The sequence below is a fragment of the Arachis stenosperma genome, chromosome 1, assembly GCF_014773155.1.
Source record: "Arachis stenosperma cultivar V10309 chromosome 1, arast.V10309.gnm1.PFL2, whole genome shotgun sequence".
Classification (NCBI taxonomy): Eukaryota; Viridiplantae; Streptophyta; class Magnoliopsida; order Fabales; family Fabaceae; genus Arachis; species Arachis stenosperma.
In genome coordinates, this window is record NC_080377.1 from 74,233,647 (window position 1) to 74,249,293 (window position 15,647).

Sequence of the window (15,647 nt, forward strand, 5' to 3'; positions counted from 1 at the left end):
GCCGTCTAGTCGTTCGAGTTTATATGCTCCTTTTCCAATTACGGCCTTGATTCTGTATGGTCCTTCCCAGTTGGGGGCGAGCTTTCCTTCTCCTGGGGTCGGGGGACCGATGTCGTTTCGTCGTAGGACGAGGTCGTCGTCCGTAAATTCTCGTCGGATGACGCCGTGGTTGTACCTTAGGCTAATTCTTTGTTTGAGTGCTAACTCTTTGATGTGAGCTATGCTTCTTTCTTCGTCCACGAGGTCTCGTTCTGCTTCTTCGTCGTTACCTCCGACCGTTTTCCTGGGGCTGGGGTCTCCGATTTCCACTGGAATGACTGCTTCCACGCCGTATGTTAGTCGGAAGGGCGTTTCTCCCGTGCTCGTTTGGGGTGTTGTTCGGTACGACCATAGGACTGATCCCAACTCTTCTGCCTATAGTCCCTTGGCTTCGTCGAGTCGTTTCTTGAGTCCTTTAACGATTATTTTGTTGGCGGATTCTACCTGCCCGTTTGTTTGGGGATGTTCTACCGAGCTGAAGCGATGGGATATGTGCAATCCTTCTAGGAGTTCTCTGAATTTTTTGTCGGTGAATTGGGTTCCGTTGTCCGAGATGATGACTTCGGGGATTCCAAATCGGGTAATGATCTGTCGCCAGACGAATTTTCGGCATTGGGTCACTGTTATGGAGGCTAGGGGCTCGGCTTCAATCCATTTGGTGTAGTAATCTATGGCGACGATGAGATATCTGAGTTGGCCGGGTGCTGTGGGGAAGGGCCCGACGAGGTCGATTCCCCAGCTGCCGAATGGCCGTTCTGCCGATATAATGCTGAGTTGGTGCGGGGCAGCTTGGTGCATATTAGCGTGCTTTTGGCATTTGTCGCAGCTTTTTGTTAATTGTATGGAATCTCGAATGATCGTGGGCCAGAAATAGCCAGCCCTGATGATTTTTTGAGCTAGCGTTTTTCCTCCGATGTGGTGACCGCAGCAGCCTTCGTGGATCTCGCGGAGTATGTATTCCGTGTTCCCGGGTTCGACACATTTGAGTAGGGGCTGCGAGAATCCGCGTTTGTATAGTTGTCCTGCTATGATGGTGTAGTTGGCGGCTTCCCTTTTTATTCGCCTTTCCTCTTTTGGGTCTGCTGGTAGGGTTCCGTTAAGGAGGTACTGTAGGATTGGGTATGTCCAGGACTCCCGGCTTGAGGATGTTAGGTGTACGCTGATTGTTGCCGTTACGGAAGGCGACCTAACGACCTCCTGGATTAGCGATCTGTTACCGTGTCCCGATTTTGTGCTTGCTAGTTTGGAAAGCAGGTCCGCCCTGGCGTTTCGTTCCCTGGGGACGTGTTGTATGGTAATGTTTTCGAATCCTTCCTTCAATTCATTTACCTTGCTGAGGTATTGTTGGAGTAAGGGCTCCCGGGTTTGGTAGCTTCCGTTTATTTGGGAACAGACCACTTGGGAGTCGGTATTTACTTCGAGTACTTTGGCGTCGACCTCCCGGGCTAGGGTTAGCCCTGCCAAAAGGGCTTCGTATTCTGCTTGGTTATTGGATACTGGAAAGTCGTATCGTATTGATTGTTCAATTATGATCCTGTTTTGGTTCTCGAGTATAATTCCGGCGCCTCCGTGAGTGGAGTTTGATGAGCCGTCGACGTGCAGTTTCCACGGTTCGGGTGTGGGTTTGATCGGGGTCATCTCGGCGATGAAATCGGTCAGGGCCTGCGCTTTAATGGCGTTTCGGGGTTCGAACCTGACCTGGAATTGGGATAACTCGATGGACCATGCTAGCATTCTTCCTGCTAGGTCAGGTTTTTGTAATACCTGTTTGACCGCTTGGTCGGTTCGGACCGTTATGGGGTGAGCTTGGAAGTATTATCGTAGCCGTCGGGAAGCCGAGAGGAGTGCAAGAGCTAGTTTTTCCAGGCGTGAATAACGAGCTTCCGTATCCTGTAAGACCTTGCTTATGAAGTATATGGGTTTTTGTTCTTTTTTCTCGTTTTCCCGGACGAGTGCTGCGGCGATTGTTTCTTCCGTTATAGAGAGGTACAGGTATAGTGTTTCCCCTGTTTGGGGTTTCGCGAGGATTGGAGGCTCCGCTAGAACCCTTTTGAAGTGTTGGAAGGCTTCTTCGCATTCTGTCTCCCATTTGAAGGGGGTTCCTTTTTTCATAAGTTTGAAAAAAGGAATTGCCTTTTGGGCCGATGCTCCGAGGAACCGGGATAATGCGGTTAGTCGGCCGGTGAGTTTTTGGATTTCTTTGAGGTTTTTGGGACTTGTCATCTCAAGGACGGCACGGCATTTTTCTGGGTTGGCCTCAACTCCGCGTTGCGTGATCATGAAGCCGAGGAATTTTCCTGCTTCCATTCCGAAGGCACATTTTGTTGGGTTGAGTCGCATTTGGTGTTTTCGCAGGGTGTCCATTATTACCTTGAGGTCGTCGTTTAGTTGCTCCCCGGATTCCGTTTTGGCGAGCATATCATCAACGTAGACTTCTATTTTGTTTCCGGATAGGTTGCGAAATATCTTGTTAACGAGTCGCTGGTAGGTGGCTCCTGCGTTTTTTAAGCCGAAGGGCATTACTCTATAGCAGTAGGTTCCGTCCGGGGTGATGAATGCTGTCTTTTCTTCGTCTGGTCGGTGCATCGGGATCTGGTTGTAGCCGGAATATGCGTCCATGAAGCTGAGGTATCGGTGGCCGGACGCCGCATCTACTAGACCATCGATGTTCGGTAAGGGGAAGGCGTCCTTTGGGCATGCTTTGTTGAGATCTGTGTAGTCGACGCACATTCGCCATTTCCCGTTAGATTTTCTTACTAGTACGACGTTGGACAGCCATGTCGTATAAGGGAGTTCTCGGATGAAGTTGGCTTCGAGTAGGGCTTTCACCTGTTTTCGGACCTCGGCGGCTCGGTCTGGTGACATTTTCCGTCTTCTTTGTGCCACTGGTTTGGCTAGGGGGTCCACTGCCAGATGGTGAGACATAAGGTCGGGGCTTATTCCCGGCATATCGGCTGGTGTAAATGCGAACAAGTCTCTGTTTTGTTTTAGAAGTTGGGAGAGTTCTTCTTTGAGATCGTATGGGAGGTTTCTGTTGATGAAAGTGTACTCTTCTTTGGTTGGCCCTATCTGTAGCTTTTCCATGTCTCCTTCTGGTTCCGGTCTAGGTTGGCCGTCTAGTCGTGCGTCTAGGTCGGCAAGGAATATTCCGGCTGCGTCCCGGGATTTCTTTCTTAGGGCTAAGCTATTGTTGTCGCATTCGGCCGCGACTTCCCGGTCTCCGTGGATGGTTCCGATGGTGCCATCGTCGGCCCTGAACTTCATGAGGAGGTATTTGGTAAAGATGACTGCGGAGAAGTCGTTGATCGTTTTTCTCCCGAGAATAACATTATAGGCTGTGGAGTCTTTTAGGACTACGAATTCGGACAAGATCGTCTTTCTCTGATTGTTTGTTCCTATGGTGATGGGAAGGGTGACCGACCCATCTGGTTTGAGGAAGTTGTCTCCGAGGCCCGTGACGCCGTGACGGTGTGTTTGGAGGTTATCGTTGCGGAGCCCGAGTTTGTCGAAGGCTCCTCGGAAGAGGATGTTAGAGTCGGCGCCAGTGTCTACCAGTATTCTTCTTACTAGCCCTGTTCCGATTCGAGCCGATATGACGAAGGGGGCGTCTTCAGCCGACGTGCCGTGTTGGCAGTCTTCCGGTAAGAAAGTTATCGGGCTGTCGGCTATGGTGACTGGGTCGTGGTGCCTGACGGCCATTATCTTGAGGTCCTTTTTCATTGATAGCTTTGATTTGTTTGGTACGTCCTTGCCTGTGATGACGTTCACTATGATGGTCGGATCCTCCTCGGGGTTTTCCCTGGGGGGCGGCTTTTGGGTTCTTGGGTTGCGCCCTTCTCTTTCTGGTGACTTGTCGATGTTGGCGCGTCTTGGTTCTCTGATGAATTTGGCGAACTCCGGGAGTTTGCCGTCTCGTATGGCCTGTTCGATAGCGTAGAGGGCTTTGTTTTGTGGCCGTAACCTCGGTGGTAGTCGCAGTAGAGGGCTTTGTTTCCTCCTGTTCTTTCCTTGAGTTGTCGGGCTTTGGGGATGACGCCCCGATCTGCTATTTGGTGGTATATCTCAGTAATCGGTGCTGTTAGGGGGGTGTAATTGGAGAATTTTCCTATTCTTGGTGGTCGGTGGGTTGGCTTGAGGGGGTCTCGTTGGTTTTCTTTGGGTGGTGGGTTATGACGGGGAGTCGGGTTGCCGTGTTGGGTAGCGACGTGCTGCCGCTTGTTGGCAGCGACGACCTGGCTGACCTCCTCGTCGTTGATGTAATCTTTGGCGACGTTCTGGATTTCGTGCATGGTTCATACTGGTTTGGTGGTGAGATGTTTGCGAAAGTCTTCATTCATGAGTCCGTTGGTTAGGCAGAGGCTGGCAACGGAGTCCGTGAGCCCGTCGACCGTCAGGCATTCGTCGTTGAAGCAGTCGAGGTATTTTCTTGTAGATTCTTCTTGTTTCTGTGTGACCCCTAGCAAGCTGATGGCGTGTTTGGCCTTGGTGATTCGGGTCGTGAATTGGGCCATGAATTTTCTTGTGATGTCGTGGAAGCTGGTTATAGATCCGTTCGGGAGGGCGTTAAACCATTTGATCGCCGGTCCGGCAAGGGTCACCGGGAAGGCTCTGCATCGGACTGCGTCGGATGCTCCTTCTAAGTTCATTCTGGCCTCGAAAGCCGTTAGGTGCTCTTGAGGGTCTTTAGTTCCGTCGTACTTCATATCGGTGGGTTTGTCGAAGCCTCTGGGGAGCTTTGCTCTTAAGATTCTCTCCGTGAAGGGCGTGGCTCCCATTTTGACATGGTCGTTTCTTGTGCGCTTGGTGTGCCGATGTCTCGGGTCTTCGTCTGAATCGTGCTGACGGTTCAGATCTTGGGATGCGCTGCGATGGTGTTTTTTGCTGTGTCGCCGTTCTGGCGACCTCTCGTGCCGGTAGTTGTGTGAGGTGCTACGATCATCTCTTCTATCATGTTGCCGTGTTGGCGACCTTCCACGATAGGATCATGGTTTGGACGTTGCCTGGCTTCCGTGTTGGTTGGCGTATTTTCCTCTGTCGGTGAGTTTACCTTCAAGTTCCTGGACTCGGAGGCAGAGGTCTTGAATGATCTGTGTTGCTTTGTCCCTTGCTTTCTCGGGATGTTGTGGATCTGTAACTATGTGCTCGTTTGTTCGGTGGATGGTACTGGCCATCCGGGCTTGGTTCATGACCTCCTGTTGTTCCGGGGTGGGATGACGTGGTCTGGAGTCGTCTTGGCTTGATGGATTTTCGTCCAAGATGCCCTCCATCTGGTTCGACCGTCGCAGGTCCCCACAGACGGCGCCAATGTACAGAATTGTTCTGATTCAACCTAGGAGGAGGATCGGGAACCCACGGGCCGAGCCAAATGTTGGGTTGTCCGGATGGAGAGGAGGGGAGGTACCTGCAAAGACACTCCGACACTCAAGTCAGAATATATCTAAGAGGTGTAAGGTATGAGGAATCAATGAATACCTGGAGGGACTTGGGTCCTCTATTTATAGATGATGGTGGTTATCTTATCTTTATCTTATCTGGTTAAGATAAGAGGGGCGTTTGAATTCAAAAGTTGGTTAGGAGCTCTAGAGGGCCGATTCGGGGCCTTCTAGAGAGATGAAATGGGTTGAACCGGTAAGCCGGGTTCGGGTTCGGTCATGGGTCCGGGGTCCGTGGGCCGGATCCGTAACACTTTGGATAACCGTCATTTTCATCTTTTCAGAGTCAAGAAGCGAAAATTTTTTTTTTAATAATGTTAGATTTTTTTCTTTAAGATTTTAAATTATTTTTTTAAAAGTTTTAAATATTTTTTATTTTTAAATATTTTTTATATTTTAAATAAATAACATCTAAAACTTAACCGAAAAAACATCTAAATTCATAGAAAAAAGAGCATTTAAAATTTAACAAAATAAAATATTTAAAATCATAAAAAATATTTGAAAGCTCTATAATTGAAACATCTAAAATTCAAAATTATTATTTATTTTTATTTATTTTTTAATGTACATTCAAAAAAAAATATCTAAAATTTCTAAAATTTAAACATCTTAAACTTAGGTATACAAAAGATTTAAAATGATGCTTTCGTTTTTAATAGTTTGTTTTTATTTATTTTTAATTGTATATTCCCAGCAAAACATCTTAAACTTTTAACATTTAAACATTTAAAAGTAATGTATTCTTTTTTACCATAATTAAAAGAGTTTTATTGCATCAAATTTTAGAATTTTTTTTGTTAGGATTTGGAAGTTCTTTTATTATGTTTTTAGATGTTTTTTCCGTTACGTTTTGGATGTTTTTTTATTAGGTTTTGAATATTTCTTTTATATTGATTTTTGATGTTTTTTATTTAAATTTAGATACTTCTTTTTGTTATAGGGTTTAGGGTATAGGTAACCAACTTAATATGAAGTCAACTTTTTGAAAACCTGATTTTAAAATTCAAAAAAAAAAAAAATAATTTTGCGCTAAAAAATTAAGCGCCATACTACTCCAACCCGAAATCATAGTTATCAGAATCGAACCAATCAAGCTATTAGTTCAACCGATAAATAACTGGTTGAACTGATAAAATCGGTCTTGCGTAAATAAAAAATATAAAATAACCAAAAATTTAAAATAAAAATTTGAAATACATGTGTATCTTCACTAACATTTTACGAAGAATCAAGTTTCAAATTATAAAAAAAAAAACTAATATAAAAATAAACATAAAATTTGTTAGTACTATTATAATAGAAAGTTAATTTGACACAATAAGTAGGGGTGCACATGGCCCGGCCGGGCCCGGCCCGGCTTCGAACATTTTAGGGGCTAATTTGGTGTGATTTTACTGAGTCTAGGTGGTGCGCGAAATTAGAACTCACACAACTGAACCGGCAAGTACACCAGGTCGTCCAAGTAATACCTCAGGTGAGTGAGGGTCGATCTCACGAGGATTGTTGGATTGTGAAAGCAATGGTTATCTTGCTGGACTTAGTCAGGCGAATAGAAAGATAATTGTTGTTGTTGTAGGCGCATACACAGAATAATAAATAAAGTAATATGAGATTGATGTAGAAACAATGAGGAGAAATCAGTTAAGGCCTTGGAGATGCTTATTCTTCCGGATTAATACTTCATACTGACTACTTTAACAATGAGTGATTCATTCAACGGTAAGGCTGTAAGTGATTAAAGCCGGGGCTAGTGGTCATTAGTCTCCTCTGATCCAGATTACACGCCGGTGCTAATGGTCATCCAATCTGAACGAGGGTAAAGCTTGCGCAATTTAATCTCTGGTGTTCCTACTCAAAACGCCACAGACAAGGTCAGATCTTCTGGATCGGAAATGATACTCTGTATTCTAGCCTTAACGCTACAGAGACCTCAATTACCCATTACTAACAAGATTTCATGTCACGTATCCCAATTAGCCTAGATACTCTCTTGGAACCTGTGATGTATTCTCAAGCTGTAGCTCAATACTATCCGGCTAAGGCTTCACAAGAGCTCATGTAGAATAAGGGGTCATACTCTCGTTCTACCCCAGATTCATAAAGATGAAGAACGGCAATACATCATAGAATGGAATCAAAGATATATTAAAGTAGAACAATAATGATATTAATCTATAAGAATGAGTAGAGCTCCTATCCTTAACTTAAGAGGTTTAGTCACTCATATTGTATATAAATAATGTGTGATAAGTTCTGAGAGGCTGAAGATTGAAGATCCTAAACATGAGTGATCTTCTCCAATATGTACTAATCTAATAATTAAAAAATTACAAAATGAAATAAAATAAGCTAAAAGTGCGGAAATCTACTTTTGGGCCCACTTGGTAAGTGTTTGGGTTGACCTTGGCGTCCAACTTGGATGAGTGGGTGTTGAGCACCCACTAGGGGGGTAAGTGCACTGCCTTGTACTCCTTGGCCAGTTTTGGGTGTTCAATGTTGGCCTTGGTCCTTCTTGGGCGTCGAACGCCAGAAAGGGGGTAAGTTGGTCGTTCAATGCCCATTTTGGGCAGTCATTTCCAAAGAAAAGTATAAACCATTATATATTGCTGAAAAGCCCTGGAAGTTAGCTTTCCAACTCCATTGAAAGCACATCAATTGAACCTTTTTAGCTCACGATAGGCTCGTTGGAATGCACAGAGGTCAGGATTTGACAGCATCTGCTATCCTTTCTTTGCCTCTGAATCAGACTTTGCCAAAACTTGCCAATTTTACCTAATAGTCACTTGAAATCATAATAAAAACACAAAAACTCAAAGTAGCATCCAAAAGGTGAATTTTGCACTAAAATGTACTAAAACTTGATAAAATGTAACTGAAAACACTAAGAAAATGGTACTAAAAAGGGTATAAAATATCCACTCATCATAACAGCAAACTTAAACTATTGCTTATCCTCAAGCAACCAAAAACAAGATAGGAAAATTGGAAGAGAAAAATACAATAGGTCTCAGAGTTGTCGATGAAGCTCAGTTCCAAATATTGAATGGGACTATTATCTCTTTACTTTTGAACAGTTTTGGCATCTCACTTTCCTTTTAAGTTCAAAAATATTGACATCCCTTGGAATTAGAATCTGGATGATATTATTGATTCTCTTCTTTTAGATTTTCTTGATTCTTAAACACAGCTTCTTTTAGTGCTTTGCACCTTTGAGCCTAGCCGTGACCCTAAGCATTTTGTTTTCCAGCATTAACACCTGATACATAAATGCCACAGGCACTTAACTGGGGGAACTCTTTGGATTCGAATTTAGCTTCACTTAAATTCCCAGACAGTGGTGCCCAGAGTTCTTAAGCGTACTCTTTAGCTTTAGGATAACAACTTTAACTGCTCAGTATCAAGCTTTTTACTTCACACCTTCATACAAGCATATAGTTAGGGACAACAACACATTTGAGCTTTTTAGGCCAATTTTGACCCTCCTAACCATTGATGCTCAAAGCCTTGGATCCTTGCTTTTTTCTTTTTCTTTTGAGCTTTTTATTTTTCTTTTTCTTTTAGTTGCTTTTTCTTGCTTCAAGAATCAATAAATTTTATTTTTCAGAGAATCAATAATACTTCTCTAAATTCACTATTCTTCAAGAGCCAATATACTTAACCTCAATATCAAATATGCATAGTTAATTTGTACATTCAGAGAGTAAATGCAAGCCCACCATATCTAATTAATTGAAATATCTCATGATATACTCGAAACTTATGTATCTCACTATTTCTTTTTCAAATAATTTTTTCTTTTAAGCTTGGTGAGGGATATATAGGATATCTTATAACCAAAAAAAATAAAGAAAATGACACTAAAAAGGACGAAATACTGGATGTAATCATGCACTAGAATAGAAAACAGATAGAGTAAAGTACAAGAAAAACAGAAATAGCATAGAGAAAGGGAGAATAAAACATGACCACCTTAGTGATGGCGGATACTGCTTCCTTCGGGGAATCCAATGGAGGATTTTAGCTCCTTAATATCTTGCCCATGTCTCTGCTGCTCCTCCCTCATGATCCTCTGATCCTCCCTTATCTGATGGAGGATGGTAGCTTGATCTTGGTGCTCAATTGTCAACTGATCCATAGAAGAAGTCAACTCCTCTAGAGATGTGTTCAGTTGATCCTAATAGTCTCGAAGAGAAAAATACATCCCTCGAGGCATCTCCGGAATCTCAGGTGCAGGTAGCTGGACAGGCTCATGCTGTGGTCTGTGTGTAGGCTCCCTGGCATGCTCCATTCTCCTTTTGGTGATGGGCTTGTCTTCCTCAATCAGGGTGTCTCCTGCTATGCCTATTCCATCTGAATGGCATAGGTGGTGGACGAATTTGTGATCACATGTTCTTTTGTATACTCTTGCGGCACTGTTTATTTTCACAACTCCGTTCAACTAACCAGCAAGTGTACTGGGTCGTCCAAGTAATAAACCTTACGTGAGTAAGGGTCGAATCCACAGAGATTGTTGGTATGAAGCAAGCTATGGTCACCTTGTAGATCTCAGTCAGGCGAATTAAACATTATTTATGGGTTCGAGGATAAAAAGAAATAAATAATAAAAAGGATAGAAATACTTATGCAGATTCATTGGTGAGAATTTCAGATAAGTGAATGGAGGTGCTGTATGGCCCAAGGACGTCTGCCTTCCTACTGCTTCTACTCAATCCTTCTTACTCCTTTCCATGGCAAGCTGTGTATAGGGGTTCACCATCAGCTGTGGCTACTTTCATCCTCTCAGGAAAATATCCTATGCGGCTGTCACTCGCACAGCTAATCAGTCTAGAGGCATCACCCATGGTTGATGGCTACATCCCATCCTCGCAGTGAAAGCTAATGCTCACGCACTCTGTCACAGTACGGCCAATCACCGGTTGGTTCCCGCTCCTACTGGAATAGAATCCCTTGATTCTTTTGCGTCTGTCACTAACGCCCAGCAGGTTGCAAGTTTGAAGCACGTCACAGTCATTCATTACCGGAATCCTACTCGGAATACCACAGACAAGGTTAGACTTTCCGGATTCCCAGGATCCTACTCGGAATACCACAGACAAGGTTAGACTTTCCGGATCCTCATAAATGCCGCCATCTATCTAGCTTATACCACGAAGATTCTGTTGGGGAATCTAAGAGATATACATTCAAGCCTTGTTGCGTGTAGAACGGAAGTGGTTGTCAATCACGCGCGTTCATAAGTGAGAATGATACTGAGGGTTATTTACTCATCACCTTCATCATATTCTTGGGTACGAATGAATATCTTGGAATAAGAATAAGATAGAGACCGAATAAAAGAAAATAGAACTTCATTAATACTTGAGGTACAGCAGAGCTCCACACCCTTAATCTATGGTGTGCAGAAACTCCACCGTTGAAAATATATAAGCAAAGGGTTCAGGCATGGCCGAATGGCCAGCCCCCTAAAACGTGATCAATGATCTCCTAAGATGAAGAATAAAACAAAACTGAGACCAAAGATGTCTAATACAATAGATAAATGTCCTATATATACTAGACTAGCTACTAGGGTTTACATGAGTAAGTAATTGATGCATAAATCCACTTCCGGGGCCCACTTGGTGTATGTTTGGGCTGAGCTTGATCATTCCACGAGCAGAGGCTTCTCTTGGAGTTGAACTCCGAGTTATGACGTGTTTTGGGCGTTCAACTCCGGATCATGACGTTTTTCTGGCGTTTAACTCCAGACAGCAGCATGAACTTGGCGTTCAACGCCAAGTTACGTCGTCATTCGTCGAATAAAGTATGGACTATTATATATTGCTGGAAAGCCCTGGATGTCTACTTTTCAACGCCGTTGAGAGCGCGCCATTTGGAGTTCTGTAGCTCCAGAAAATCCATTTCGAGTGCAGGGAGGTCAGAATCCAACAGCATCAGCAGTCCTTTTGTCAGCCTTTTTCAGAGTTTTGCTCAAATCCCTCAATTTCAGTCAGAATTTACCTGAAATCACAGAAAAACACACAAACTCATAGTAAAGTCCAGAAATGTGAATTTAACATAAAAACTAAGGAAAACATCCCTAAAAGTAGCTTAAACTCATTAAAAACTATGTAAAAACTATGCCAAAAAGCGTATAAATTATCCGCTCATCAATAGGCGATAGATGAGGTGAGAGAACGCTAGCCTTGCATGGGTGGTGGTTTTGTCAGCTACCTTGTAGATCCCTTAAGGTATTACCTCGTGCACTTCCTCATCATTCCGAGCATAATGCAGTGAATCATTATGGCTCTCTCAATGGTAACCTCGGAGCAGTTACTTGTGGGGAGGATGAAGCGTTGGATAAACTCCAATCATCCTCAAGCCACAGGCTTGAGGTCAAGCCTACCCAGTGACTGGGTAGGGCTTGCCTTGTGTGTCCCTCCTCCACTGAGCTCCTTCCACACATATATCTGTTACGGAAAAAATTAATCTTCCTTAATAACTACCAGCAAGTGCACCGGGTCGTATCAAGTAATAAAACTCACAAAAGAGTGAGGTCGATCCCATGAGGATTAACGGATTAAGCAAGCAATAGTTGATTGATTGGCCTAGTTAGACGGTTCATATTGGAGTGATGATCAAACAGGGAATGTAAATTGACATAAAAGTAAAGGAAAGTAATAAAGTGCAAGAAAGTAAATAGCAAGCAAAGTAAGTATGGGAAAGTAAAATAGTGGAAATGTAAAGTGCAAAAAAATAAATGTAATAACTAAAAATAAAATGAACATTAGGATAGAGAGATATTGAATTCTCCGGATCAAGTTCATTATCGTCTTTTCCTCAATCAATGCATTCATTGATCTCCTTGGCAACATTAGATGATTGAATCCCAATTCCTTGGCAATCCAATCTCTCTAAGCTTGAACAATTGCCCAATTCCTTGATTTAATTGCTCATGGGAAGAGATAAAGCTTGGTCACTGATTATACTACACACCTTTATAAATCAAAGTATTGGTAGGATTACATGTCACTATATCCATCCAACCCCAACCTAATCCAATGTGAAAAAGCATTTCTAGCATGATTTTTGCATTCCTCTGTCAAGGTTCTGAGGAAATCCAAGTATGAGTAACTTCTCTTCCAAGATAATTACTCAATTGGATGAAGATTGAAAGCCTTCTAGCAAGACTAAGAGAAAAGACAGAAGAGGAAGAATGAAAACTACAATTGATCCATTATAAAACAATAGAGCTCTCTAACCCAATGAAAAGAGTTAGTTTAATTCATTGCTCTACTCTAACAGAAAAGAAAGAAAGTGCAGAAAAATAAAGAAGAAGGTTAAGAATTGAAAACTAGAAATGAAACTTCAAAGTTCATAACTAAAAATTACAAATTAAAACTGAACTACTACTACTAAAATAGAAAAGAAAAGAAAAGGAAAGAAAAGTGTGTGAAGGGTGTGTGTCAGGGGATGTGCGTGCATGATTCTGGACTCCCCTCCAATCCAGAATAATTCCTCCAATCTTGCTAATGCCTTTATATAGGCTTACAAACTAAAAGATGAAAATACAAATTACAAATGATAATTCCTAATCTAGATGCTTCTTGTGCCTTAGATTGAGTGATGTTGATGGGCTTTGCTTGCTTGCTTGATCCAGGGGTGTATTGGGGCCTTTAATGGTGTTGCAGCATTTAAAAATTACTCCCAGACCCTTCTTCAACGTTTTCGTCAACGTTAGCATGCAAATGTTCCCTCCAACATTTTCCCTGTCATGCGTACACATGGGTGATGTGTACGCGTGACCCTTGTTGCTAACGTTAAAAACGAGTGTTGGAGACAATGTTGTTGCACCAACGTTCTTCTCACACGTGCGCGTGGGTGACGCGCACGCGTGGCTTTGTCAATTCTTCACTTCTGACACGTACGCATAGGTGACGCGTACGCGTAGGTGACGCATACGCGTGGCCTCTGATTTTTCACTTCTCACGCGTACTCGTGGATGACGTGTACACGTGGCTGCCGATTTTTCCTTGCATTCTGTTAAGCACGTTGGAGGTAACGTTGCCAAATCAGTGTTTCCTCCAACGTTGCTTCTTCATTTTTTCCATACCAACGTTGGTTCATTGCCAATGTTTACTCCAACTTTGCCACCAATGTTGGCTTTCCAACTTTGCTTTCCTCTGCTTCTCTGCTTTTACTTTGCGTATCATCAAACAAATAAGTATATCAAAGTAATATACAAGATAATCTTTACTATACTAAGTGTGCTAATAATGGTCAAAATCATAACTTCACTTAGTGTGATCTATTTCATCATATTTACCCTGTATATTAACTAAAATTCACCTATGCTTGAGATTTTTCATGCAGAGATTTTTCATGCTTTTACTCATTTATCAACAAAATTTGTATGAAAAATAAACTAAAATCTACAGAAAAAGCACATAAAAACAGGCCATGATGCCTTGGCATCACAACACCAAACTTAAATCTTGCTTGTCCCCAAGCAAGAAGAGAATCATACAATAAGGTTTGACAATCCAAGGTAAGAAGAATAGCAGTGTAATGTTCATGCTCAGCTAGTTTTCTATACATGCAACAATCACAAAAGAAATTCAAATGATTGATGCTTCTATCTAGCTTACTTTATGAAATCTTTTCTTTTATGTTTCTTCCTTGAAATAACCTTTTCATTCTCTTCATGGCTTATTTTATTTGGTGCTTTGCACCATGAGTTGAAAGCTACGGCTCTAAATGCTTTGTTTTCAAGTTTTACCACTTGATACATAATCCCCACAAGCATTTAATTAGAGGACTCTTTAAGCTCATTTGTTACTTTTCTTGACTCTCTAATCATTGATGCTCAGAGCATTGAGCTTTGAGGGAGTGCTTTTGCACTTAAGCCTAGCCTTGACTCTAAGTGTTTTGTTTTCAGGCTTTTTGCTTGATACATAAACACCACAAGTACTTAACAATTGAATTGTCATACTCAAAGCCTTCAGCTTTCTTATTTTCCCTTTTTCCTTTCTTGCCTTGATAGCAATTGCTTCTTCGAGGTTTTCATGATTTCAAAAATTTTATAAAATGTCTTAGATGAAAACTTCAATTAAATAAATTTAAATGCAATTGAGCATCAAAATAATCATGCTAGTCTTCCAATACTTATATGCCCATGCTAAATTCTTCTTTAATGACCTTGGTTGTTTATGATCATGAAACTAAATTGCTTTGGACTCACATAATTCAAGATGGTAATTATGATATCATAGTTCATGTTACAATTCAAACATCAAACTATGCTTATTTACAAGGAGCAATCACACATACATAAAAAGAAAATAGAAGACAATCATGCAATTTAAAATACTGGAAATAAAAAGAGGAAAAGGAACTTTACCATCTTGTAGTTCATCTTCATTGTTGTTGTCATTTTCCTCCTACTTTCTCCCTTTCCACACCAATTTAAGACAATTGATTATTTTCAAGCAACAAATAAAACATTCGTGACGAGGTTCATGATGGGTCATGAATGTTTTAAACAATGGAGTTTTAGTAGTACATGTGAATAAGCAAGCAAAAGTTAAAGATAACACTGCAGGCCTAAGAAGCAAAGGCATTATGATTATACAAACAAGTGGTGTTGTTGGATACATTGCATAAAAATATAAGTGGCACATCAAACTTAGAGTGACACTTTCTCCTAGAATTGATGCAAGTATCCAGAAAGATTGAAAATAGATTGTTGTAGGGCAACACCAAACTTTGAATGCAACCATATGCAAATTTTATTTGAATGAAAGCTAAATAAAAGAAACTATTCTATGTGTTAATAACACAATCACCAAGAGCCAAAGGTGTCACGAACAGGGGCTTCTTGGTGAGGCATTAACACAAATAGTCAAAGAGCATAGAAAACAAAACAAAAGTAATTAAATGCACAAGCCAGAACAGAAAAAAATGTCAAATCTAGGTAATCAACCAACCGGTAGTTTGTTAATCACAATTAATTCCCAGCAATAGCGCCAAAAACTTGTTAAGGAAAAAATTAATCTTTCGTAATAACTACCGGCAAGTGCAGCGGGCCGTATCATGTAATAAAACTCACAAAAGAGTGAGGTCGATCCCACGAGGATTAACGGATTAAGCAAGAAATAGTTGATTGATTGGCCTAGTTAGACGGTTCATATTGGA

General features: G+C 41.8%; 2 protein-coding genes across 2 annotated transcripts; both read right to left on the reverse strand.

Annotated features, from left to right (window-relative positions):
* Positions 1-414: 414 nt before the first annotated feature.
* LOC130981130 (uncharacterized) lies at positions 415-1,773 on the reverse strand. Its single transcript, XM_057904755.1, has one exon. It carries the CDS (start codon positions 1,771-1,773, stop codon positions 415-417), a length of 1,359 nt encoding a protein of 452 aa, XP_057760738.1.
* A 2,558-nt stretch (positions 1,774-4,331) lies between these two features.
* Positions 4,332-4,814, reverse strand: LOC130981149 (uncharacterized). The gene has a single exon (XM_057904773.1). The coding sequence runs from the start codon at positions 4,812-4,814 to the stop codon at positions 4,332-4,334; it is 483 nt and encodes a 160-aa protein (XP_057760756.1).
* Positions 4,815-15,647: the final 10,833 nt, after the last annotated feature.

What these genes read in the sequence shown, in the direction of transcription:
- LOC130981130 (XM_057904755.1), bottom strand. Translation starts at nt 1,773, where the DNA reads ATGCTAGCATGGTCCATCGAGTTATCCCAATTCCAGGTCAGGTTCGAA.
- LOC130981149 (XM_057904773.1), bottom strand. Translation starts at nt 4,814, where the DNA reads ATGGGAGCCACGCCCTTCACGGAGAGAATCTTAAGAGCAAAGCTCCCC.